This window comes from Anser anser (genome assembly GCF_964211835.1).
Source record: "Anser anser genome assembly, chromosome: 4".
Taxonomy (NCBI): Eukaryota; Metazoa; Chordata; class Aves; order Anseriformes; family Anatidae; genus Anser; species Anser anser.
Genome location: NC_139724.1, coordinates 36,482,643 through 36,508,643, shown reverse-complemented (window position 1 = coordinate 36,508,643; position 26,001 = coordinate 36,482,643). Strand labels below are relative to the sequence as shown.

Below are 26,001 nucleotides of genomic sequence, written 5' to 3'. Positions count from 1 at the left end.
AATAAACCCTTTACTAGTTACCCAGTATCAGTTCTTAAGATGTAATGTATATTGTTTTACCATGTGGATATAATGTCTGTGAGGACACATTATTTTCAATGCACACTGTTTAATGAAAATGTAATGCCAAATAGAAATAGCATCACCTCTAATTTGATGTTACTGTTCAAACCTGGCAAAGTCAGAAGAATCTCTCAAAAATACAGGGCACAATCCTGTATTGCCAAGAGAAAACTTTGATGATCTACATTACCTTTTCCTTCCATAGATTCTGCTACTGCAAAGAGCTATGAAACTCAATCAATAAAAATACAGAAAATAAAGTATAAACACATTATTTAAACATGGTACCATGTATGCTAATGTTGAGATATTAAATAAAATACTGCAATATGCAACTCCTTTTGGTATTTCACTCATCTAAGACCTTGAGATACAAAAGACTGCATTTTCTTATTTTGGAGTTTTACACAAATGTGGGCACTGGAGCACTTTTGTTATCTAAACAATTCCCCCAAAAATTTAAACACAGTGAAGCACAATCAAGCCTTATCAGATAGATTATTAAGTAGGACTTGCTAGGATACTTAAACTGCTAATGAAAACAACATATGCAGCACATGTTTGTGCAGCAGGCTAGAAGCTTTAAAAAGTCTTCCTGCCCTGCAAAGTGAACTCTGCTGAATAACACTTTGTTCTTGGGGGGGCGGGGGGGGGAAAGGATATTTCTTTCCTGCAGGACATATGGAATGTGAAGCATCCAGGACAGCAATGGAGAAGTATCACTTTGGAGTTCTTTGGATTTGGTGAACTCTCCTTACAGTTAAGGCCAGCAAAACAGCCAAAGTTCTAGGTATTTCCATGGCATCTTTAAGTCACCACTTTTTTAGGTGGCTGTCTCTGAAGTGGTGACACAGAGATAACAGTGATCTTTATCTCTTAGTGAATGTGCTTGTGTACCAAAGCTCTTAATTTTACTGGTGGAAAAACTTGAGATTCCTTTTTCTAAGTCCCAATGCTACAAGTACAATCTGAAAAGGATGCTACATTTTTCTGGTTCACTTGCCTTACTGGTAATAATAATATTACTATATTTGGAATTTAAAGTAACAAATATAATAATTCAGTACAATAGAGTCTGGTTAGCAAAGAAGGCATTGTAAGATCATCAAAGATGGTGGACAGAAACTGGATCCCACTTCGGATGGCAGGATTAAACTATACCACCAGGATTAAACTATACCACTACACTTTCATATTCTAAAAGAATAATGCACAAGATGGAGCACAAGTCAATTTTTTGTTGTTTCAAGGGTATGGTTTTGCCTTTCAAAGAAGACAGCACTGAAGGGTCTTTAGAGAAAGAACCTGGGGCAGATTCCAACGTAGTAGAAGTTATCATAACTGAAATCAACAGACATGACGGTTTCAAACAGCTGATGAGCCTTCTCTTCTTTTTTTAGGAGTGCATTTTGAATATGGCCAGAAGGGGATCACCGAAAGTCCTGCCACAGATTTTCCATGCTTCATACGTGTCTCTGCTAAAGGTTTTAGCAAATGTGCTACTGATTTTAACAAGACCCAGCTATTTTTACTTCTTTAATTGTTAGAGCATGAACACTTCAAAAGCTTAGAATTTTTCAATTTTTCTGTAACTTAGAAAATTTCAATCTCTTAGAGATGTAAAGGGGTATGATTTCTTCTTCCAAATTTAAAATTCACATTAGAATCTAGACAAGCAATAAGTAAACAAATGAATGTATTAATTTATCATTTCCCTTTTTTCATTACGTGACATCTTTGCTCATTTACTCAGAACTATTTATAGCACAAAAACAAGAAATAACCATTCTGAGTCTGTAGCTCAGAGTTCACACCAGAGTTCAACAAGTCCCAATTGCTACCTACTTATGTTTAGTAACAGAAGGAAGCATGTATTTTCTCCATATACAACACTACTTCCATAGTTTCTTTAAAATTTACTCTAATATTTCTCTGTTGACTACCATAATATGAATTAGATGACAAAATCAAATGTAGATTGCTGCTGTGCAAGGCAACATATAAATAAATACAGAATACAGATGGTGGATTCAGTTCCAAGAGGCTTAAAAGAAAAGGCTAGAAATATATTAAACTGGCAGATTATACCGGCTCTGAGAATAACTGTATTCAGCTATTTCATTATGTGCCTTATTCCAGTATCATCATTGTAATCAGTAAATTTCCCAAAGCAAGGTGATTCAGACAGTTTCACCCATAATTCAAAAATTAATTTTGATGCACATTGTACCAGAAACTCAATATGGGTTTTGCAAATAGCCTTCTGTAGCAATACCTGCATTTTTTATTGTCAACTAAAGTTTTTTAGTGAAAACTAATTACCCATTCTCAGTATGAAACATCGATGGATTTGGCGGTGGAATCATACTTGGGTGGCAGCACTCCTCACCATCTCAGCCAAAATTCACAAAGCCAAGGGTGTTGGCTACCTGTAAAACAGTGATATCATCATTTCCAATTGTCTCCTTTCTAGAGATATGTAAACAAAATCATAGTATCAAGCAGTATGTCTCTTAGCAAAGCTTTATTTCCACAAGTAAAGTAAATTCAAGAAATTGAAACTCCAGAATATTTTACCTGTTTGGAAAATGCAAAATTATGCCTACCAAAATGGAAGAATTTTTATCAGTCACTTAAATAGGAATAATTGAGTATTCACTCGCTTCTGACATATATTGATCCAACAGAACCTCAGCTGTTTTTCACCAGGTTGATAATAGACATTACACAATGTTTATGAATACGCAGACTCGTAAAGCATTAAACCTATATGACGAAGCATAATATGTCTCAGGTTTTGTTGCTTTATGTTAGAACAGAACACGATACTGATGAAAAATGCATGTTTATCACATATAACAATTTAATAACATGAACTGCAGTGCTACAGTTCTTTTCTACTTTATGGAGTGTCATAGACAGTAAGTGCCTATATCTTACATGCCAAATGAAGCAATGAAACATTCATTATTCTCATTTAAACATTGTGGAAAGCTCCAGCATAGCCTGGTTAAGCCAACTTCCAGGAAGATCTTAGTATGGCAGCTAGAATACCAGAAAGATATCCTATTATAAACAGCACTTATGTAGTGCTTTGCATTTTCACAATACTTCCCAAACAAGCAAGTATTGTGCTCACCGTACAAGTAAGGTCACTGAAACAGGACATCCTTCTATGAGAAAGGTTAAAAAATGTTTTCTCACATAAGAATTAGAGTACATGGCAAATGGTTTCCGTTTCAGAGCTAACCAGAAGCCATGCTTTCCTTGATTGTTCAAAAGGTAAGTGGTACATAAACCAATTTCATTGTCCTATCAATGCATGACTGAAAGTATTCCATATTAATGTAATATTAATAACAAGTATAAAAATGAACAAAGTACATAACTAAACAGATACTGTAGGTGATCATTGCTCTCACAAGGAATAAAGTGTCAAAGTGCTGTACTGCTGAAGTTTGGGCCTGGGCTAGAAGGTCATAAATAACAAGGCAATGATCAAGAGGTCTGAAAAATTAAGGGAAACAGGTACAGCAGGCTCTAGAATAAGTCATGACTGAGATGATAAAGCATGTCTGACAGAACCTTGATTTCTTTATTCACCTTTCCTTCTCAGTTTTGTCATTAATTGTTATCCATTATTTTTTTCTACTTTTGAGTGCTAGCCTAATTTTCCTTCTATTAGTAACATTTTCTTTTCTTCAAAGAAAAGGCTTTTATCCTAGTTCTACCCATCAATGGGTGAATTTCTGGCTACTTTAAAAAAATGATGTCAAAGAGGATATTTAGTCCACTTAAATGTTACATCTTTTCAGAACTCCACCTCATCCTAGTGGCTGTAGGTAGATGGATCTCAAGACACTGTGTGGAATCCTATTTGAGAAATCTCTAAATCAAAGATCATTAAGAAACAAAAGAAGCAACGGACTGTTTGCCCGTCAAGATGTTTTCCTAGAAGCGTCCCTTGTGTGTCTTACATGACTCCCTCCTTGTAGCAAACCAGAATGACAAATAACTCATAATTACTACCTCATCTGCTTGAAATCACATTTTTCCATCATGTTAAAAACAACTATTAAAACTTCTAAAAACTGTTTCCTACAAAAAAACAAACAAACAAACAAACAAAAACTGGCAATTCTAGAATTATTACCTGTCCACTCAGCTATGTCAAAACAATTCAATTCTGCAGATTTCCAGACAAGTTCACTGATTTCTTGGTACGACAGCACTCTCAGGGAACATACAGCTGTCACTTGGAAGCATTACCCAAAGTTTTGCCTGTACAGATTACCTACTCCTGAGACAAACAAGGCCCCTTGATGTTAAAGTTCAAACCATTTGGAAAGCCATGCTTGGTGGAGCGATAGACAAGCCTCCCTGAAGAGCCAAGTATTTGGTGTGAGGTTATTTAGAAAATCCATCGGTCCAGAGAGAACAGCCTCCACAATCCCTTGGTTCCTTCAAGCTGTCAGAGGCACAGAATGTCCTCAGGGCCTTCCACCATTACGTGTAGTCAGATACGTTTATCAGAAACAGTGCCACTGAAAGTACAATGCTAGCAACTCAGACTTAACATTAGAAAAAAATGACTGTTAGAAATATTCCTTGTGAACTGTCAACTGACTCTTGAGTTTCCAAAAAATGTTGAATGCCATTAGAAACTTATTTGGTTCCCACCCACACTGGACTGATTGGCTAGCAAAATTCACCAACTAGTCCTGCAAACTATGTATTTCCATACTAAAATACAGTACAGTTGATGGGTCTGAAAATTGGCTGATTATAATCCTTTTTGGAAGTCAACACTGAGTTGCTATATCATACCCAAGAGGTGACCTCTACCTACTAATCTTATCCCAGACACACAAAGTAATTTGTAACTTTGTACCATCCCTGGAATGCTATGATTCCTATTTTAAATCACCATTCAGGCCCCACCCTAAAGAGTCATACGGGGAGTAGGAAAGGTCAAAATGCTAGAATCAATCACTCTAAATCGTGTTTTTGCCAGAGTCAGAACCAAACCTTTGCAGGAAGGGTTAAGTGCAGTCTGTTTGCCTCATTCAAACAACATCTACTCTGCAGTGACCATTCCTAGGGAAATTAGGGATTCCCTCACATCTGTAACGAATTATGTGAAGCAGTACAACTCATCCTTAAAGTTCATTTGATAGTGATTGTAATACATGCCTTAAGGTTAGGATGCAGTGCTTAACTCAATCACTTGATTATACACAGAATTTCAAATCCTGTAGAAGCTAGGCTGCATACAAAAATCTGGGGATTAAGTGCAGCTCACCTGGACTGCTGGGCCTTTATTATTTGTATCTTACCACAGGTCGACTACATTCATGCAGAGAATACTACAAAATGAACTGTATATCTTATATCTTGTATTATTTTGAAGTGCTATATTCATTAGCAGATCCCAACTGTTGCTCCCTATTCCAGGAAATGGCCTAACATACACTGAATGTGTTCAACGTGTCCAGTATAACTGAAAGATACCAAAGTTGGATGTTTCTTCTTGATACAACATTTTAACATTATTATGACAAAAGCAAACACGAAGGATCAGTGCATCTATCACTAAGGACTCTCAGGTTCCCCAGGGAATGCTTTCATGTTGGGCTACAGCAATGAGCTCTTCGATGTATTAACTTTGATTCCTGAAGATAGAGATGATAACAATGAGCTGGTGTACTGGTCACTCCTGACAGATTCATGTTATTTCTGGTGCTTAGTTCTTCAGTTCTGGCAATAAAAACACCTTCAGCTCAGTTTGTGGCTGTCTTACATTTCCTGCCCTATGTGCCTGCCTGCATGAGGAAAACTTGAGAGAATTGGATTGCAAGTGCGCATAGAAGGTGCAGCATATTCTTTTGCAAACCACAACCTCTCTAACAGGGAAACACAAAATAGACTGGAAGAAGTTTTCTATTAGACCTGTCCAGGAACATACGGTTTGAACATCTGCCACTGTGTCTCCTTAACCAGCATCTTTTTTTTCTTTTTTTTTTTTTTAATATACTTTGGCCTTAAGTTCAGTCCAAGTTCATCTGGCATCCACATCAGTTTACATCTACATCCAAGGATCTTCATTGTCCATACATCTTCCAGTCAAATGAAAGAAATGATTCACACATCACCACCTGCATGTGAACCTACCACCTACTTAGATTCGTTTCTCGCCAAAGTTAATGGAGTCTTCATGTCAAGGTTTAGAAGAACATACATGGTCCAACCTGTCTTTGACAACTACATTCCTGGCAAAATAATATCAGCCTGCAGAGCCAGAAGTTCCAAGATTTAGTGGCTGGACAGTGCTCCACGCACATAAAGTGGCTTTATAACCACATGCTAACTCGTAGCCAAACTGGAGTCTGTATTTCATTTTAATTACAACTATGTTAAGCACCACTTCTAGTCAAAGGCTGACTATTGTAAATAATCAAAGATCTACATGCTTGAAATTTACTGTGCATCCCAGGAGTAGGAGAGAGGGCACCCAGGCCAAGCTCAGTCCCTTGAATGATGGGCTCCCAAAAAAGCAGCCTCCATAAGAATTAGCTGTTTACAAAATCACCTGCTTCTTCCAGCTTTTCTTGTGCGTGACTGGGACTCAGACTATAGCTCTAATCTTCTCTAGGCTGATCTAATACAGTCAGGATTTAGGCTGCTGACAAAATGCTCTCAATGTCCCTTATTGAGGCATAATAGAAAATTATTTAAGGGTAAAATTTGTAACCTCAGGTCAGCACAGGCTAAATGGACACTTCAGAAAGACGACACTAGGTATGTGCTACACTGGCACAGACAACACGGCCCAGAAGTGTGCATAGACCTCCAGAAGTATGCGTGATGCAAGAAGTGTGAGGTAGTTTTCTGCACCATTCTGAAATCATTCAACATGAGCCAAAAACACTGACTTCTTAGCATGCTCAAAGGAGAACACTCATGAGAATGACTGCTAGGTACACGGGTACATTCCTGCATATGCCAAGGGACTTGGTAGTTCTGAGAATGATGTGTCGAGAAACATATTTGTTTGAGATGAACTCCCTGCTTTCCTAAGGACAAATTATGCGACTGAATTAGAAAAATCTTTCTTCTAAAAGCTAAATTACACGTATGAATGGAACATACATTGTCTAGGAAAATATATGACAAATGGTTACCGATTCCACTGTTATTTCCCACCTGTGGGGAAAAATGTTTTTTACTGTTCGGAAAAATAGCCTCGGAAAGCACAGTTCATACAGAATATACATTCTATATGCAGCAATGCAGCGCATGGTGCCTTAGCACATATTATGTGAAAGCTACTGTGAAGAATTTCCCAAACCAAAGCTTCCATATCAAATATGAATTGATTCACATCAATTTATGTAACAGAGTGAACTGCACATGCACCACATCACCACGGAGAAAATCTGTGAAATCCTATCTGACATGCCAGTCACTGAGCTACTCAGCAGAGTTTCGTGACTGCTTGGTTTTAACGCTGCCAGGCTATGATTCCCAGCCCTGCCCTCGGCAGGCAACAAATCTTATGAGGCAGAAGTATATAGGCCCACTATTTAGCTCTGTCATGCACAATATTGCTTATTCAGAAAGACGTTTACCTCTTTGATAACTCTTGAAAGCATTTCAGAGCTTCCTCGATTGCCATCTTATACAAAGCGTTCTTAGAGGACGTAAGGACACCCCAAGCACTGGAGCAAGGGATGGCATACACATGGCTGGTAAACTGCAATCGTCAGTGGAGTTATTAAAGTCCCTGCTAAGAAATACTTTTTTTTTTCCACAGCGGCTTCTTTTGTCTCTTTGTAACAAACATAAATAGAGACATGTTGTTGAGGTGAATTACAGCAGGTAGTAAAAGTATGCAGACCATAGGCAAGCGGGCCTCTTGAGTCTTCATTCCTTCACAAAATGGTTTGCTTTATCTGCCTTCTAGTTAGCCTAGCTTATGTTGCAAAATTGAACGCAGGTAATTGAAGGTTTGTGTTAGCAGCTGACGTGATGTGCTAAAATAATCTGTACTTCGTATTCCCTGATGGGCCAATCAAGTGGAGTTAACATCAGCCGAATACTGCTTTTGTACCCTGACAGGACTCAGGTTTTTTTGAAGTCATGTTCAGAGACCAGACACATTGGTTTATAGTCCCAAATGGTCCAGGTGGCTTCAGCTGGTTTAGAGGATTTCTGTTAAGAGCCATGGGGAACTCTGTGGTAAAGACATACCCTAAAAACTTGTCTGTGACTGTCTGGGCACCTATTTTCCCATAAAAAATATTCTTGCAAGTCCTGTTCATTCATGTTACACCAGCTTTCACACCTCGTATTTGTGGTATGCAAAGACAAGCAACATGTTATTCTCAACACCATGAAATGATGTGGGCTGTAGTATATGGTGGAGAGAACCAACCAGAAATGTTCTGACCAAACTGAAAATTTCTGTTACATCACAAGCAGAAATATAAGCAAAAAAATAATGGTTTTATAAACTTCTGACTAACCGCAAGATGCTTTAATGAAACCACTCCGGCAGTTTTCCTTCTTCATTACCAGAGGAGCTGCTATGGCAAATGGACTTGAAGAGTTCACAGCTGTGGGGAACTCCCGCCATAAAGACTGTCCCAGAGTCAGGGCTGCCTGATATTCCAGCTCTCTGCCCTGAAGCCACAGGAACCCTCACCCCGGTGATGCAGCAGAGAGCCAGAAAAAACTCTCAGCTTCACTTCTAATAGGACTCTCAGCACAGTCAGGCTTTTACCCAAAAAAAGCCAGAAGCACAGAAGCTCAGACTGCCAAACCTTGAAATTCCTGCCCAAGTTCTCACTCCAGATTTCCAGATTCCTGGGTCTCTGTCCACCCAGTTGACAGGGAAACAGGGAGCTGGGACCATTAACTTTCAGAAGCCACAGCTTAGGCAGAAGCCTCTGATCCTGGACTCTCAAGCTCAGCTTTGTTTCAAAGTAATTTAAATGAATTCTCTGACTGCTTTAGAAAGACTGTTCTGCTTTTCTTTCTGAGTGAAAGATACAAAATTCAGAATTTAACGCTTTTTTTTCTCAGAATTTATTCTGGAAGTGGAACACTAACTTTGAGCGTATACGCTGGGGAATCTGTGATTGAGTGTTTCTCACGCTGTGGTTTCTATGATGCAGAATTTGCTGTGATATACACTGGCCCCAACAAGGAGATGAATAAATAAGCTATAAAGTAGAATCACACATCCCACAGTTTAGGGAGAGTGTTTTAAATAACACATATAATGTTGTAACGGACTCACTGAAAAGTGTGCTGCTGATGAGCTATGGAGAGATTCCACTCTCATTTCATCTGACAGTGAATTCACCTGACAATGAAAGCTTTTTATCTTAAAATAACTGGCAAGACAAAACTGTGTTTGAGAAGTCCCACTCAGCTAAAGCAAAACCAGAGCCACTCTCCAAGAGCTGAAGTCCACCTGCTTCACCCAGTGAAATGTCCCTGATGGTGGCGGGGGTGCAACCTTCCCGTACCAATGTCTTAAATACTGCACTTTCTCAGATGCAAACTAAGGTGAGCATTGGTTTGTCTCCTAGCCTGCTCCAACGCTGCAAAACTCCACCTCATGGCACGCCGAGTATTATCCATCAGTGTGGAAGGACAGAATGTAGCCTTGCTTTCACTGCTGAGAAGAAAAAACCTGTACTGGTAAACTTACACAGCTTAGCTGTAAAGTGAGGTGATTGCACACAAAGTTCTTGTGTGAATCACAAAAATACCTAAAGGTGTGCTGCCAGGCAACATCTGCTGGCGGTTTACGAATAATGTGATGCTACCAATTACTTCCATCAGGCACAATCCTCATCATGCTATTAGATCCCTTCGCTTAGCTTCTGCTCCTACCTGTATACTCAGAAGATAACTGCACTTCCCAAAACTGACACTAGTTGCTCCACATATTTTCTCTTCTGTTCAAAATACTAAGGACTTCACAAACTTTAAATCTGAAAGCAGGTATCTCGGTACATTTAAATTCCCTTGCAAAATATTTATGACGATCTGAATTCAACTGCTGAGCCACACAAATTAAAAAGAACAAACACAACTGAAAAATAGTAAATGGTAAGTTCAAGCGTATGTCACAGTCTTAGCCTTATGTTCTTTGAAGGGTATTCTGACACATTTGACTCATGCTATACAGATACCATGATGTATTATGATATAGACAATAATAAAGATAGTAAAGGTAATGGTATAAATAAGCACAGTCTGCTTATCTGTTGGATAAAACTAGAAGAAAATCTAGCTATGTTCAAATACCACAGCAGTAGTAGCTTCCTTTTAACTTGCTATCCTTCTCACACATAACTGTAGCAAAACCGAAAGATTCTCACCTACATCCTAGAAACAAATTACAGAGTTTATTCACCTCTACTTATGGCATTACCATGTTTAATCATTTCCAGTAATGAAGTTCACATGACAGAATCCAGGTTGTGTTAAAAGACTGATGTGTTTATTAACCATATTTCCTATGTATATGTTTCCACTTCCTAAGTATTCCCTTATCTCTGTTTATCAGAGGCTGAGAGACACCTGAAGCTGACACTCTGAAATGGCATATACTAATACTGACCTTAACTTTGCATTATTAAAAACGTTTATAAATAAATTCCTATACTAACCGGCTTGAAAAAAAAAAATAATGACTTTCTTAAAGAAGCCATCATGAACTTTTTTGAAGTGTGGAAAGGAACGTAAGATTAAATTGTGTCTTCTTGCACAAAACCCCAAGAATCAGCATTTGCTATTCAGAGCTTATAAAGAAAATTCAACCTTCTTCAAGTCTTGCTTATACACCTTTATATCCTTCTATCACTACAGAGCTCCAAGTTCTGAGCACTTCATGTTATACCAGGTCAATAGACATTGGCCATTCCACAGACTTTCTGTGTAAAACTTCTATGTAGAATCTGACCTTCACAAACTGACAGCTCTTTCTTAGCTTGGTAACTTCCCATTTCGGGAAATCATTCTCTATTTAATTACTACACCTCAAACTCACCTCCTCTGAGAACCAGTACAGGTATACATAGAAACGGGTATTTACGCAGGCAGCACTTGAAGGAAGAAGAAATGTTATTTACTAATAGCTGCGTTACTTTGATCATATAGATTTATATTCCTCACTTCCTTTTTCCTCCAGAGAGACGGGAACTGTGAGGATCGGGCCGCAACTGCTCAACAGACACTTTCACTGAACATTTATTTTTTCAAGAGGGTATCTGCCCCACAGTCACTTCTTTCCACTCAGTTCCATTTTCCCATTCCAGTAAGAGAGAAGCAATGCAAAATCTGTTTGAAAAGTCTGACCACCTGCCTACACAGGGAAAGAGGCAGTCGGACCTTCAGCTGCATACGTTGCCACTACAATTCCTCCAGCATAACACTCAGTGTGGAAACTGCTTGGGAATAAAAGTGACTTCTTTCTGATATCGCTGCTTTGCTTTACACCAGAATCGCTTTCCTTTCAGAACAACCTATGTAATAACCCAGTAAATGTGGCACGGCTGTTGTGGTATAGTCACATTGCTACAGTTCTGCCAGCCAGGCTGCTCACGGGACACGTTCCCCCACTGCCAAGCAGGGCTTTTTTCGAAAACAACAAAGCAGGACAGCTGGATCACCACCAGTGCTCGCGATACTCTAAGGGTGCCACGCTGACTTCACTCATCAACACGAGTGCTGGGGCCCATGCTGTCCCAGAACCCCTACAGCACGTACCCAGAACTCACTGTACTCGGTGTGGCTCAGGCCCTGGTCGGGAACATTTTCAGCCAAACAAGAGTCAGTAGCAAGTCAAGTGGCGGTCATGAGTTCGGGAGCCACCAGCCTCCAAGAAATGTACTTACAGTGAAAGGGGACAGTTTTTTATGTCTGCACAACACTTTATCTGATGTACTCCTTGTCCATGCCAAATTCCGATTTAGTTCACAGCGGGCTGCTTAAGAGTTCGAAACTACATCTGAAGAGATTTAGTTAAACGTGAGGCGAACAGTAACGGGCCCTCGCGCCGTGAGAAGCGCTGCCGCACACGAGGAACTCCCTGCAGCCCTCCTTTGCCCTTCCTCTTCCCAAAGAGCCCCGTGGGCTGTGAGGTGTTTTTCCTCCGCGTCAGGTCTGCCCCCCTCCCGTTCCTCCCTAGGTGGCTGCACCTGCCCCTGGCGTGCTGCGGGCCCTCGCTTTCCCCTCTCCCCAGCCTGCCCGGGCGGGGCTGCCCCTCTCGGCTCGCCCCGTGCCCCGCTCCCCGCCGGGGGGGCGCCCCTCGGGGCTCGTCCGGCGAGACCCACCTCGGGCGGCCGTTACGGGCTGACCGTTGCCGGGCGGCCGTTGCCGCTCCCGGGCGTGGCGCCGCCGCCTGCCCCCCGGGCCGGCCGCGCCCCCGCGCCGCTCGCTCCCTGCCCGGGTGCGCGGCGCGCGGCCGGTGGCGGCGGGTGACGTGCAGGGCGCGCGGTGGCAGCACCTCCCCGCGCGCGGCTTAAAAAGAAGAAGAAAAGAGGGAGCGAAACATGAGAGCCCTGCTGAGCCGCGGCCGGCAGCGGACGGGGCATCGCCCGGCACGGCCGCCGCCACCGCCGCCGCCGCCGCCGCCCCGCCGCGGGGACACCCTTCCTATGGGACGGCGAGCGAGGGGCTGCCGCCGCCCGCTGCCCGGCCCGCCCCGAGCCCCGGCGCCTCGGCGCGGCAGCGGCCGCTGCTGCTGAACCTGTGCCGCCCGCACGGCTCCTCCCGCCCGCCGCCGAGCATCCCGTCCTCCCGGCGCGGCGCGGCGCGGCTCGGGGGTCCGCGCCCCCCCCTCGGGTTGTTGCTTTTTTTGCCCTCCGCGAGGCATTCAGAGCGCGGCCGCAGGCTTCCCCCTCGTGCGGGAGGGAGGTGTTTTCCCGGCCCGAAGTGCAAAGCAAAGTCAGTGGGATTCCCCTCCTTCCCCCTCGCCCCCCCCCACCCCACCCCCCTTTTTTTTGGGTGCATCCACGCGCTCCCTCAGGCATGATGCTCAAGATGCTGCCGTTTAAGCTGCTGCTGGTGGCCGTGGTGCTGTGCTTCTTCGAGGGGGATGCCAAGTTCGGGGAGAGCGGCGCCCGCAGGAGAAGGTGCCTCAACGGGACCCCGCCGCGGCGGCTGAAGAAGCGCGACCGGCGGCTGCTGGCCCCGGAGGCGCCGGGCGGCGGGGAGGCGATGTGCCGCGGCCTCTACCCGCGCCTCTCCTGCTGCCCCCGCGCTGACACGCAGGGGCTGCTGCACGCCGACACCAAGGTAGGCGCCACCTGAGGAGTTACCGCTGCTTCGGTGGGCTTGGGGGTGTGCGATTTTACTTCCCACGCGCTAACCTGGCGGGGCGGGTGGCCCCGGGAGCCGGACCCCTGCCCCGGGGGCTGCCCACGGGTGTCCGCGGCGGCGGGGCAGCGGCGGGGCTGGGAATTGGCTTGGCGGCGCTTTGCGGTTTGTTTTGCTGGGGTTCCAAAAAAAAAAAAAAAAAAGGGGAAAAGGAAAAGCGTTGCCCGGTTCCCCCCGCGCGTACTCGGGCAGGTCTGGGGTGGGAGCGCGGCGAGCTGCCGGCCGCAGCCCCACGGGGACGAGCCGGGGGTGCCCGGGGGTGTCGGCGCTGGGACCGGTCCCCCCCCCGCGGAGCCAGGTGCCGGCCGCCCCTCCTTCCCCCGCTACCTGGCGGCCTCCCCGCCGGATCTGAAGCCGCCGTCAGGCGGAGGGAGGGAGAGGCAGGGCGGGAGGCACCTCCTCTGCCCGCCCGGCCGCTCCGCGCAGCGCAGCGCAGCGCCCGGCGCCGTGCCCCCGTCCTCCCGCGGCCGGGCAGCGGCATTAGGAAGCGCTGCACGTGAAATCAACAATCAGGTGTCTTTTTTTTTTTTTCCTTTTTTTTTTTTTTTTCCTTTTTCCCTCCCTTTTCCATCCCGGTTTAGGTTTAATTAAGAATTCCTCGGTTACAACTCTGTAGTTGTCAAGGTCTGCGAGACTCTTGGAAAACTTGCGTTTCAGGCTTGCTGGCCCAGGCATAATAAAAAAAATGCCCAGCCTGAATCGAATTTTTATGCTCGGTTCACGGTAGATTTCACTCCATTCTCATGTAAACAGCTTCTACGAATCAACATATGTGTCTGGGTGGTATCTCTCACTTTGTTTTGTAACAAAAAGCCATATTGCATCATTTAATTTGCTCAAGTCATGCAAATAGGAAAAAATCAATAGGACAAAAAGGGGTCGACTTATCCTCCTCCCCACTAAACTGCTGCCCACACACAGAGTCCTGTTGCTTATGGCAAAAGAATAACAACAACACCATTGTGTTTGTTAGTTGGTTCACTAATGGGTGAAACTGGAGAACATCATTCTCCTTCAGTCCCCAGCTCTGTCCAAATGTTCATGCCTTTTGAGGGAGCATTTGTCCTACCCCCTCTATTCCCAGATGAGTGAGAACTGTCTTACTGCAGGTTTTCAGCTGCAGATCTCTCTTTATTCATACCATATGCAGCAGCAGTTTGAGATTCAAGGCAGATATATTTCTTCATGTTGTCTAGAGACAGTGTCATTAAGCTCCTCTGTGATAATTGAATTAAACTATAAACTAACCACACGCAGATAACCTGAAAGATCTAGCAGAGGAAAAGAGAAAAAGAAAAAAAAAAAAAAAGACTAAGGACTGGAAAATATGTCCTTAATTCACCCTGTTTGTAATGGCTCAGGGGCATATAGGCTTCTGAGATTATTCAGTGCTTGGAGACCCTTCTAGTAAGTGGCTCAATGCAGTAAACTGGAAGCTGCATTTCAGTAACTTCTCAATCTCCAGGCAGTTGAAGGGTTTATTCTCTTCTTAGTATCACTTGAAAATATCTCTTAATTCCCGTTGGATTTCTTTGGGCTAACAGTACTCAAAACCTCATATAAACGTCAGGTGTTAACCGTATATGCCACACTAGTTATTTCTGAGCTGTCAAAACTCTTTTTTTAAACATCAGTTAGACTTTTTAAGGAATATAATTTTAGAGGATTTTAAAATCAGATGATTTTTCACCATAGATTAACGTTTATGAAACTCTCATCTGCTTTATCATGTAAATATCTGTTTGGGAAAAATGTCAAAATATGTCATTTGTACTTTGCAGAATGAGGTGGTCTTCCATAAGAGACATGGCAAACTATTATGGAATACACATGGATGGACCTTTTCAAAAAGCATATTTATAAAACTCTAGTCTATTACAGTTCAAACAATAGCTTATTTAAATGCAGTACTCCATCATATATCTATCCACAGGATGGAGTGGCTATGACAGTAACAGAAATGTGAAAGCTAACTTCTTTAAAGACAAAAAGTCGAGCATGCTCAGTAGACGTCTTCATTTTCATAAGAGCTTCTTGGTTAAGAAAATTTTTGACCAAATTATTGATCTGTGTTTATAATGAAAATGCTACCATTGCCTGTGGTTTTGGGAGCAGAAATGGAGCTACCATAATAAGCAGATACCACGCTGCACTGCCTCAAGTAAGATTTTTACATACTCTTGTTGACATTTAACTCTCTGTCTTCTAGTTCACTGCACTCTCCCCTTGATTAGGAAGGACTAATACATCCCAGTCAAATATTGTAATATCAGTTTTTCTAAAAGTCTGCTTACAGCCCGACAGGCAAAGAAGTCCTCCCTACCTTGGATGGCTTCACAGCCAAGGCTGTCAAGGAATGGGTGAAAAGTAATTGTTTTCAAGTGTGCCCTTTTACAATCATTTGTTTGCTCTGGCTCTTTCACGAACAAAGGCTATTGTTGAACACATCCAACTAAACAAATAACTCATCTTGGGGTCCCTTTAACAGCTGCCTTAGTACAATGATCTATTTACATATTACCCTAAAATTGAAACCGAACTCTTTAATGACATAATCCAGTTCTATAGTACAGAAGAAGCATATGTTCAACCCAACAGCTGAACAATCTCGTAAGCATATGATTTTTAGACATAAATGCGTGTATATCTAATACAGCTTAGTGCAATGACTTATTTCACTGTGGGTTGATTTTTTTTTTTTCTGGTAACATCAAAATTATACTGCCTTTCTCAGACTAGATACGACAGGGTACACAAAACAGATGACTATATTCAATGTAAAGAATTTCTGTTTACTGTACCTTCCTCTGTTTCTTCTTTGCACTATTCTTTTTGTTGATGATAAACCAATTTTGTATGCTATACTTTCCTGCACATTCCAGGATTTATCTTACCTTGAGTCTACCAGTTTTACATTCATGTGGCTAGAGATTAAAGGATGATCTTACAGATGTTGTAAATTAGTCAGCAGCAGGCATAATCATTATTAGGCATGTTGCAATAAATGTTTGGAAGTTTTACATATTTTCCAGAGCACAGTTAGTTTAAACCACTGTAGTTTGATGGTTTCACACACGACTTTAAAAATTGAAGCAGGAAATTAGTTTACATTTCTTCAAAAGACTAAAGCCATTGTCAACTGTAAGGTCATTTTCAAAGTAGAGATCCAACAGAAAAAAGCTTCATTCAATAAGTATTTCGGCTTTCACTTAAAACCGATTTAATATACTCCAGGATAAATACGTTATCGATTTGTTGTCCTATCTCTGAGCCAGTACAGTTATACATCAGACCTCACACAGAGCAAATGTTACCACCTGATTTTGCTTGAGCATTCTAAAAGTTAAATAACATACTTGATTTTCAGATAATTGATTGACTCTGATTCCTTAATCTTCCGATTAGCTATTATATGACCAAGATTCATTCCAGAAATGACATGAGGGGGTGAATTCCTGTGGTTAATTCCTGGATAGCAGCTGCTCAGGGGGATTAGGATCCTTTTGTCTTAACTTTGAGGACTGAAATGTTGGCAAGCATTTCTTCTCCTGTATCACCAGGCAACGTCAATTACGTTTTCCACAAGAAACAGTAAATTAGCTTTGCTATCCTGTTTTTTTTTTTTTCCTTTTTTTTTTTTCTGTTCACAATTCTTTCTTTCTGGAGTCTTCCAGCAGAAGTAACAGAAGTAGTAGAATTTTATATCAGCATCACTGTGGAGTTAATTCAATAAACACACCAAATATTTACCTAGTAATACCTAATGTTTACTTGTACTTCTAAACGTACCATCATACTGCTACCGCAAGAAAGCCTACTGCCTGAGATCAACTCACTGATGAAAAAAAATGAGACTCTTGCAAAGCAGGTGATACTACTGAAAATAGACAAGTACTTGTAAGAGTCTGTAGTCAGGTGCGCTTTCCTTTGGTGGAAACACCAAAATTGGTCATTCCACCCTTACTAAGGAAACCTCCCGGCTTCTTAGTGACATAAAGTTCTTTAAAAATAGCATTTATGGATAGTGCTTTCAGTCATCTCCAATTAGCTTCAGACTTTGTCCTATTTGGCAATGATTTGACTGAATTATATAAGCTACTTCCCATCATAACAATAGGTACCTCATCAGGATGCCATCCTCCCCCTTAAGAAGGTCCAGCTCATGCAGCATATTGCCTCAGCAGTGTGGAGTTCTGCAAGACTTCTGTGAAGTCTGTTCTCTACTACCAGAGAATATTAAGTCAAGTTCAAACTTATAGTTATTATTTATTTTGGTCATACCTTATTGTAGTTATCATTATATTTTTAGTTCTTGTCCTTGAGGCATTTTTCCCAAATCTGCCATATCTAGAACAACACCTGAAACTCAAGAACTAAGACCATGTTCCACTAATAGTTCTGCAGCTGTGGCCCAAATAAGATATCTAGCAAAAAGAATGTATTTTTTTCAGGAGAGAAGGAGCTGGGGCTGTGGAAAGAATTCCCTGGTGAATTCAGGGTAAAGGCAAACTTTTCACTGTGCATGCAACATGCAATTAATTCATTAGTCTTCAAGTTTAAGACAAATGTTAAGCCCTTGCCAAAAAACATGTGAGACAGTGAGAGTCCCAAGGAAGACCTGAAGGGAGATGATAAACCGTACATGTTAGTCACATTACTTAATTGCAGGTGCTATGATGATGAGGATGAACTAAGAACAGATAGTGTAAAGAACAGAGCATGTATTGCATTTAATGATCCCAGCAAATCTGGAGGAATTACATTTGACAATGGTAGCTCTTCTAGATTAAGGGTAGAGACCAAATGGTGTTCTTCTAATCAGGGTTCTAACTTGGCCATGAAACTTTACTACACGTTTCAGATGGCCTTTTGGCAATATATGGTTAAGACTGAATTTTCCTGGAAAGAGCTTACCTTTTAAATTAATGTTCTTTTAATTAGGAGTTTTTTAACTGTACAGGCCATATGTTGTATCCTATTTTGAATACATAGCTGTTTAAAACAACAGGGAGTGCATTTCTCTTTGATGTTTTGTGCTCATATAACTATGATCTGTAAATAAAATGAGTTCAGGACTGTTATCAAAGTGCTGCATCCCAGAAGACAGACAACCTATGAGACAGCATACTCCAACATATCAAGAGTCTTCATGTATTAAATAACAATTTTTATCCAAAATAATTTAGATGATTCCTATCAATGTTATGCTGCAAGGGAATGACACATTGTAAAGTCATGCTACAAATCAACTCGGAGATATGAACTACTGCAAAACTGTTTTGATATTTTCAAATGCAAAATTTACAAATATTTACAAATTTTACAGAATACAAATACTTACAGCATTAATATTTCTTAAAATAAGCGTCTTACAGTCTTTGTTTATAACTGCGTTAAACAAACTGTAAAAAGAACCTGAGCTTTGTTTTTGTATTGGATCAGATTCAGTCCCTCTCAACTGAGAACACATTTCCCATTATCCACCATTGGGATGAATGATCAAAAAACAATCCATGTGGTTAACAATAGATTAACAAAGTGCACTGCATTCAAAGACTAATAAAGACAACTATGCTGTTTTCTATTATTTTTCACGATTTGATGACATTGCGCTCCTTAGGCTCCTGTGTTTACTTAAACACATCATCAATCGTGGTTTAGTGCTTCTTCAAGTACTATGCATAATATATGCTCTTTTTTCAGGACAAACTTACACTTTCAATACTGAGACAAATTAAGATGCTACAGACAAATTCTGTTTTTTCAGTTATGAAATGTTTGAAAACATACAGCTTTTCCCACCACCAAGTATTTTGCACTACAGACTGCAAAAAAGGAAAGCAGCACTTAAAACAAGCCAAGGCACCTGCAGAACTCCAATGCAATCATTTTAGTAGCTGGACTGTGGCATAGTTCAAGATACACCTATTCAACAAATACCAAGATATGGTTTCCTTGATGTGTTTTGGTGGTAGAATTACAACTTTTAGTCTCTTAAATATTTGAATAGGGCACACTACAAGTTGTGTTTTTAAGCATTTCTCATCAGTGGGCAGACGGCCTGCTGCTGTAGCTCCTCGTACAAATCATTGCTGTAGTTCAGAGATTGCCTATGCGATAAGAGATTGCAGGCTTGAGTCCATAAAATAATTTGACTACTATTGTTCTTCTCTGGGAAAGAGAAGCTAACACTTGACGTCTCACTGTACTAATGGCATATTGCACATTTCATAGTAATATTTTTTGCACTTGATTCTTCTGGAATGGTGACATGAAACGTGATGCATTTATACTAACCGTACTGGTTCTGTTAGCCTTATTTATTACATTGGATCATAAAATCTTTTTTGTATAAGATGGGGAAACAGGTCATGTGTTTATTTGTCTCTGGTTTGTGGCTTGCAGATACTTTCTGTTACGAACAACACAGAATGTGCGAAGCTACTGGAGGAAATCAAATGTGCACACTGCTCACCTCATGCCCAGAATCTATTCCACTCACCTGAGAAAGGGGAAACATCTGAAAGAGAGCTATCTCTTCCCTACCTGTGCAAAGACTATTGTAAAGAATTCTATTATACTTGCAGAGGTCACATACCAGGTAAAACCTATAACAAAATATGGAACTAAAGGATGTCTGCTTTCAAATGTTGATATTGCCTGAGCAGTCGTAGATCCAGGTCTTTAGCTAAGTAAAATCACCATTGATATCGAGGAGATATTGCCTAAGCAAAAACAGAATAGCTCAGGACCTCCAGGGTGATTTTTACATGGGGAGGTAAACATTTTGAGCACTTTCTTGCCACCTTCCTATTAAACTCTCCATGAAACTCAGGATTACTTTTTGTCAAAGGCACCTGAAAATATCTGAAAATATTACCTCTACTGGTATGCTACTGTGTTCATTCAAATCATGTAAACAATTATCTGGCCATCCAAAAGGCTGTCCTAAAGTACATACAGCTTTAAGATGCAAGAAAGAAAGGATGCTGGCTGTCCTCTGTAGACCCTACAAGCTGATGAGTAAAGTGTTTTTTCTGGGTTTGTTACCCTAGAAACTGGTGTATTTTTCCACAGGGTTTAAAGCCCATTGAAATCAAAGGGAGCTATTTGATAGACTTCTGTGATCTTTGAATCGGTTCCAACATGCTGTTAACAACCAAATTCTTAACTAACCTAACACTTCCTCACTGCAGTCAGTAGAGTTAGCTGGACATAACCAAAACCAGAATTTGACCGGTGTTGTCTAGGGCAGTCACCAAATGTGTGCTATCACTTGTAACTAAATCAACAAAATAACCACAGAAGATGGTTCTTTTAGAAATACTGTTGTAATACACTATTATATTAAATAACATCTTTGGTATTCTCAATAGTAAATTATTTATATGTTTAAGGCTGTCATTTTTAAACTATGCTTTTTTCCTTTTCCAAACACTACTTATAAATAATGTCACACAGGAGAAAATAATTAAACTGCTAAGATTTTTTTACTAGCAACACAGACTGGAAAGCAGAGTTAATAAGGATGTGAAAAATGAATTTATGAATAGTCATTTTTGACATATGAACGCAGCTTTGTAATAGAACATAAACATATTTGAGTAAAGGGGATAGTTTAAGTGGATGAGATTTGGAGGAGGGTTTTTTAATTGCGTGTGTACAGCGTGTACTTGTTTTCTCTGAAATCCCGAGAGTGCAGGGATTTTTTGCAGCGTTCTTTTATTGGCTTGAGAAAACATTTTGAATTGACTTACTTTTTCCCTTTACTGTGGTTTAACATGTATCTCAACCCATTCAAATATGAAAATATTATTATTGTCTTTATAAACTAAGGGATGTTTCTAAGGCTTTCTTAAACCAGCTGTTTCTTGCTCTTTATCACATTCTCCAAAGCAAAGCAGAATAGGTCACAGTTGCCAAGACTGCCTGCTGAACAGCGATAATAGATTAGATATTCTAAATGTTTGGCCCATATAAGAAATCAGCACAAAGACTTTTTTTTTGACATGAGTTTGTAACTAATGCAAATGATTAGCATATTCAGCAGAGCAAGTCCTTCATACTTGTTTTGTGAAACTCTCTGTTTCTGAGGAAACAATTTTTTTAATTGGAAAAAGTGAAAGGGTGAAAAAGGAGAAAGAACAAGGAGAAGTAGGGAGGGAAAGAGAAAGAGAAAGGGCTGAGCAGCACAGGAGCTATAGCCACAGGAACCTCACTCCTCAGATCAACATATGTGGTGACGAATGACAAATTTATTTTTCTACAAAGTTTGTGTATATGTAAAACTGCTGAAGTGCATCAAGATGTCAAGTGCTTTTTGTGACCACCCAGGTTGCCTTGAAAGATAACCAGATGAAAGCATAACTTTAGCACTGGACAGAGCACTGTGCTTTGCAGAAAAAGAGCTTACATACTTTAGCATCAGTTAAAATAGGATTTTTTCCTACGTCAATCAGATGCTAATAATCTTTCTATATAGTGGTTCTGAAAGTGGGCAGTACTAAAACCAAGTTGTTGTGTACTTGCATCACCAGCAGAGTTAATTTAGTTAGTTTTCTGATTGGTACACATGGTTCTTGATGCCTATACCAGTATTTCATGAAGGTATTAAGATTCATGTCCCGCTTTTTGAGAAGACGGCTTATAGGGTTTTAATATAGTATAATATGCACTCTAAAATATGAATAATTAAAAAGGCAGCTTACTTGTGTTTTCTGTTTTACTTGTGAGACCCATATATCCCTAACATTTATTGCAAAATAAATAAAAATAAAAATAAAAATTATGGAAGCTATGTTTTCAGTTTAGCCTGGAGGATTAAACAAAGAGTTGGAAATTAACATGCCCCCAAACTGGAGGTCTCTGCCAGTGATTCACTGTGCATTTGTTAAAAAGTCAAATAATTACTTTTCCTTCATTAAGGAGTGCTAATTGTTTCTGAACACCAATACAAAGGATTTTAAGGAAATTGCTGACTACAAAAATAATTTTAGCCCTGAAGCCCTAATTTTAGCACAAATCAGAAATTTTAATAGTGATTCAAGATAGCAAGCATTTTTTCTAGAACTGAAATTTTAGCAGTACACATTAACCAAGAAGACTGAGAAATTATACATCAGTTTTTTGATGAGTTTGCTCCAGAAATTCATTTATTGTTCTTTTTGCCTTTGCAAAGATGAAAACTGTAAGTAGATCCTCGGTTCGTTCTTTTGAAGATAGCAGTCTGCCCACCAGTTATGACTGTATCAGAATTTCCATTGACTTCTTTAGCAATTTTGAATATCCAAAGTATAAGTGGACCAATTCTTTATTGAAGCAGAATGACCAGAATAGCTGTTAGGATTTTATGGATCTGTTACTGCAGGAGGGTGGAATGTTTCACAAAATCTCTGAGTATAGAACTTCCCTGCTTCATCCTGGCTGACTCTTCTCATTATTTCTCATCCAATCATTACTGCGAACCTCAGTTGCAGTGATTACTGATGAGGAGCTGGAGTTAATGAAGTCTCTTTAAACAACAGGAATTTTAAGTTTTCCAAGGTCAGAACAGAAGACTGTCTAATATTTGTTATTAATATGGCCACGTAAAGAAAGGCATGGCTGATTCTCCCTTTCAGCATGAGCAGAAACTTGATTCGTGCCAGTGGAAGCAACATATTCTAAGGAACAAACATGTGCCTCTGCCACCCGAGGATATTGGACAAATTTTGAACGACATGCTCTCCATTATTTCCATTTGAAGAAATGGATTCCAGATGATTGTGTGTGAATCCAGATCCAGGCCCAGATCTGAACACAGTCATTGCCAGAAGAGATGCTAGATAAGAATTTTTTAACTCCAAACAGGAGCACCTCGGCCCAAAATGGTAGAAATTTTCTGAGAAGTTCTGCAGCCCATGCAACACTTCCTGAAGTTCTAATGTAGTCAACTAATAACCATAGTCATCACAGTCAACTATTTTTGAAGAGAAAAATAGTAGTGTTGCTGTTGCTAATAAGAGCAGCAGGGGGATTAACCCTGGCACTACCTTTGTGCAAGTACGTGCAATGTGTCAGTGTGACAAGAGGGCCACTAGTTGCTTCAAAATCAATAGGAAGTGATGTGAGCTACCACTAAGTCTGTTATGTTTTGAAAAAATCAGTGTGGAATCACTTCCTTGATTTAGTTTTCCCTGAGAATTGAGAAGAGAGAGGAGAATGTAGGGTGGTTTTTTTTGTGAAAAAAATCACATCTAGCTGTCGGAAATGCAAACCAGGAAAAAAACAAACAGGCAAAGGCCTCATCTACACAATACAGAACTGTATGCTTATGGTCAACAGTGTAGCAGGAATAAAGTAGGCGAGTGTGATTTCCATATGCTCTCTAAGCAGGTGCAGGTCCATGCAAACAAGTGGATGATACTCAATCCTGTGTGCTGTGCAAACAAGGGAGTGAATACTAACTTCCCTTGTCTTAAAGATCAAGACAACTGCTACAATTAAGTTGTATATCAGAAAGAAGAGGCAAGGTGATGGTCAAGCAGGGAATTCAGCAAAGCAGAATTTAGTGAAGGCAGGATAGGAATAATAAAATTCAGTGTGAGGAATAACCGACCACAAATACTTGTGGAGAGAGGAGGTAAGGATCATACGAGAGCAAAAGTTCTTTGAAAAAGTTTGAAATCATGCAGCTTATTCCTGCAGATTTTAACAAATAAGAACTCAGAAAGACTTCACTGTAACTCTCTTAACTGAAAGGTTTGTTTATCAAAAACTAGTCGACTCTGGCTTGCAAGACATTTGAAAAGTACAGAAATGCAAGCCGATGCAAAATCCAACAAATACAACATTTAAATATTGTGTTTAATTTTCCTTTGTGATTTAAGTTTTCTTTTTTAACACGGGAACTGCTCTGTCAACACACGGAATTGGTAGGAAATTTGTAATGGTATGTATTACTCCTTTAAAATAAAGTAATATGTTCAGAAATTCACACAGGAATAAATGTCACCATCTCTATTGGGCTTAGCTCTCACAGAGGCAGTGACAGAGCTGGATCTGAATAAACTCTGCCTGAGAAAAACAATATTTTTCCCCCCCACATAATTCCAGTGCTTAGGGGCGCTTGTCATGGACCATTCTTACGGACATTGTACAAACACTGAAGAAATTGGCAACCTCTCAACTAAAGACCGCACAAATTAAGCATGATAAAGGAAACATTAAATAGCTACTATCAGATAGGAAAGTAGAAGCATCTTATTTTAACTGTCTTTACTGAAACTGTATGGCTAATCTAGCATATGGAACATAGAAGCAGATTTTTCTGGTAACTTACTGTTTTCTTATAGAACAAAATTCCATCCTTAATGCACAGGTGAAACTGTATTTACAGAGGTCACATTCCTTCCAATAATGCAACAATTTAGCGATTTACAGACTGATTTTCATAGTTTAATTCAAACCTGTTTTTAAGAACATTTCTAAGGAAATTGGAATGTAAGTCTTTTTTCAAACCTGCTGATGGGTTTGCTAAATAGCAGACCCTATAGGCCACTGTAGTGCAAGATGTACCTAAATGCATGATAAAATATTTCATAAAGAAAACAGATTAGTCTTACATGCAAGAAAAGGCATTGCTTAATGCATTACTCAATTGAGTTTGCATCTGATTGTTATTTGAAATGCACATGTACTATGTAAACAATATGATCATTGTATGTTCTCAGTTTTTCTGACTAAAGGTAAAATTCAAGCTAAGAGTAGTTTATTTGTAATAAATAGTAGATTATATACTTAGAAAATTCTAGAAATTCTCAGAAATTGTACACCTCTAATTCACTGTTGCATTTTCTGTAATGATCTCCTTTGCCTAGAGAAAGAAATCACTGAAGAGAAAACTATGTATTCTTAAGTCAAATAATTCAACACCAAGATTGTAGATTACCTTTGATTTTGGCATTATATCTACAAAGCCTTGGAATACCAGTCCATGATTATATCAGAGTTCCTCTTCAGTTGTTCCACTTGAAATTGTATCTCACATTTTCTCCAAATAACTACTATAAATTAAAACCAGCTCCTCACAAATGATATTTACTGAAGCTCAAATCATGGTAATTAAACTTTTATACCACAACACACTACCATGTGTTTCCAGATACTATTTTATAGAAGCCAAAGGCAGGCTTTGTCATATTATTTGTCCAATATTTTTAAAGGAAGATGCATATGAAAAGAAGTATAGTTGGGTGGGAAAGGCTTTCCACTCCACAAAAATTCTGGGATCTAAAAAATTTTCCTATTCCACATAAGGAAGAAATTGAACTCTTTCGAAATTTTCCATGAAGAAAGCCACAGAGAGACCACCCCAGGATAGCTAATAAAGCAGTTGTTAGGACATTTACTTGGGAAATGGGAGACTTAGGGTCACACTCTTGCCTGACAGATGAGGGGCATTGACCTGAATATTCCTCTTCCTAATGAAACACCCTAATTACAAGACATTGGAGTATAGTGATATGAGGTTTGCTGTCTGTTTCTCTCTTTTTCATTTAGACC

General features: G+C 40.2%; 2 protein-coding genes across 7 annotated transcripts in view; one reads left to right on the top strand and one right to left on the bottom strand.

Moving 5' to 3' along the window:
- Nucleotides 1-26,001, bottom strand: part of ANAPC10 (anaphase promoting complex subunit 10) — a 338,817-nt gene that overhangs the window by 158,782 nt on the left and 154,034 nt on the right. For 3 of the 4 annotated variants that reach the window (XR_014583853.1, XR_014583854.1, XM_083834727.1), the window contains one exon: nt 2,386-2,492. The exons of the other annotated variant lie outside the window; for it this stretch is intronic. The gene's annotated coding sequence lies outside the window, so the exon portion shown is untranslated. The remainder of the gene's footprint in view (nt 1-2,385; nt 2,493-26,001) is intronic. 4 annotated transcript variants of the gene reach the window in all.
- HHIP (hedgehog interacting protein) overlaps nt 12,584-26,001 on the top strand; it is a 79,935-nt gene continuing 66,517 nt past the window's right edge. Inside the window, exons 1-2 of one of the 3 annotated variants that reach the window (XM_083834686.1) lie at nt 12,584-13,377; nt 19,864-20,059. In XM_083834686.1, coding sequence (XP_083690812.1) covers nt 13,111-13,377; nt 19,864-20,059 — 463 coding nt within the window. In that variant the 5' untranslated portion in view covers nt 12,584-13,110. The remainder of the gene's footprint in view (nt 13,378-19,863; nt 20,060-26,001) is intronic. The other 2 variants (XM_083834685.1, XM_083834684.1) reach the window with 2 other exon arrangements.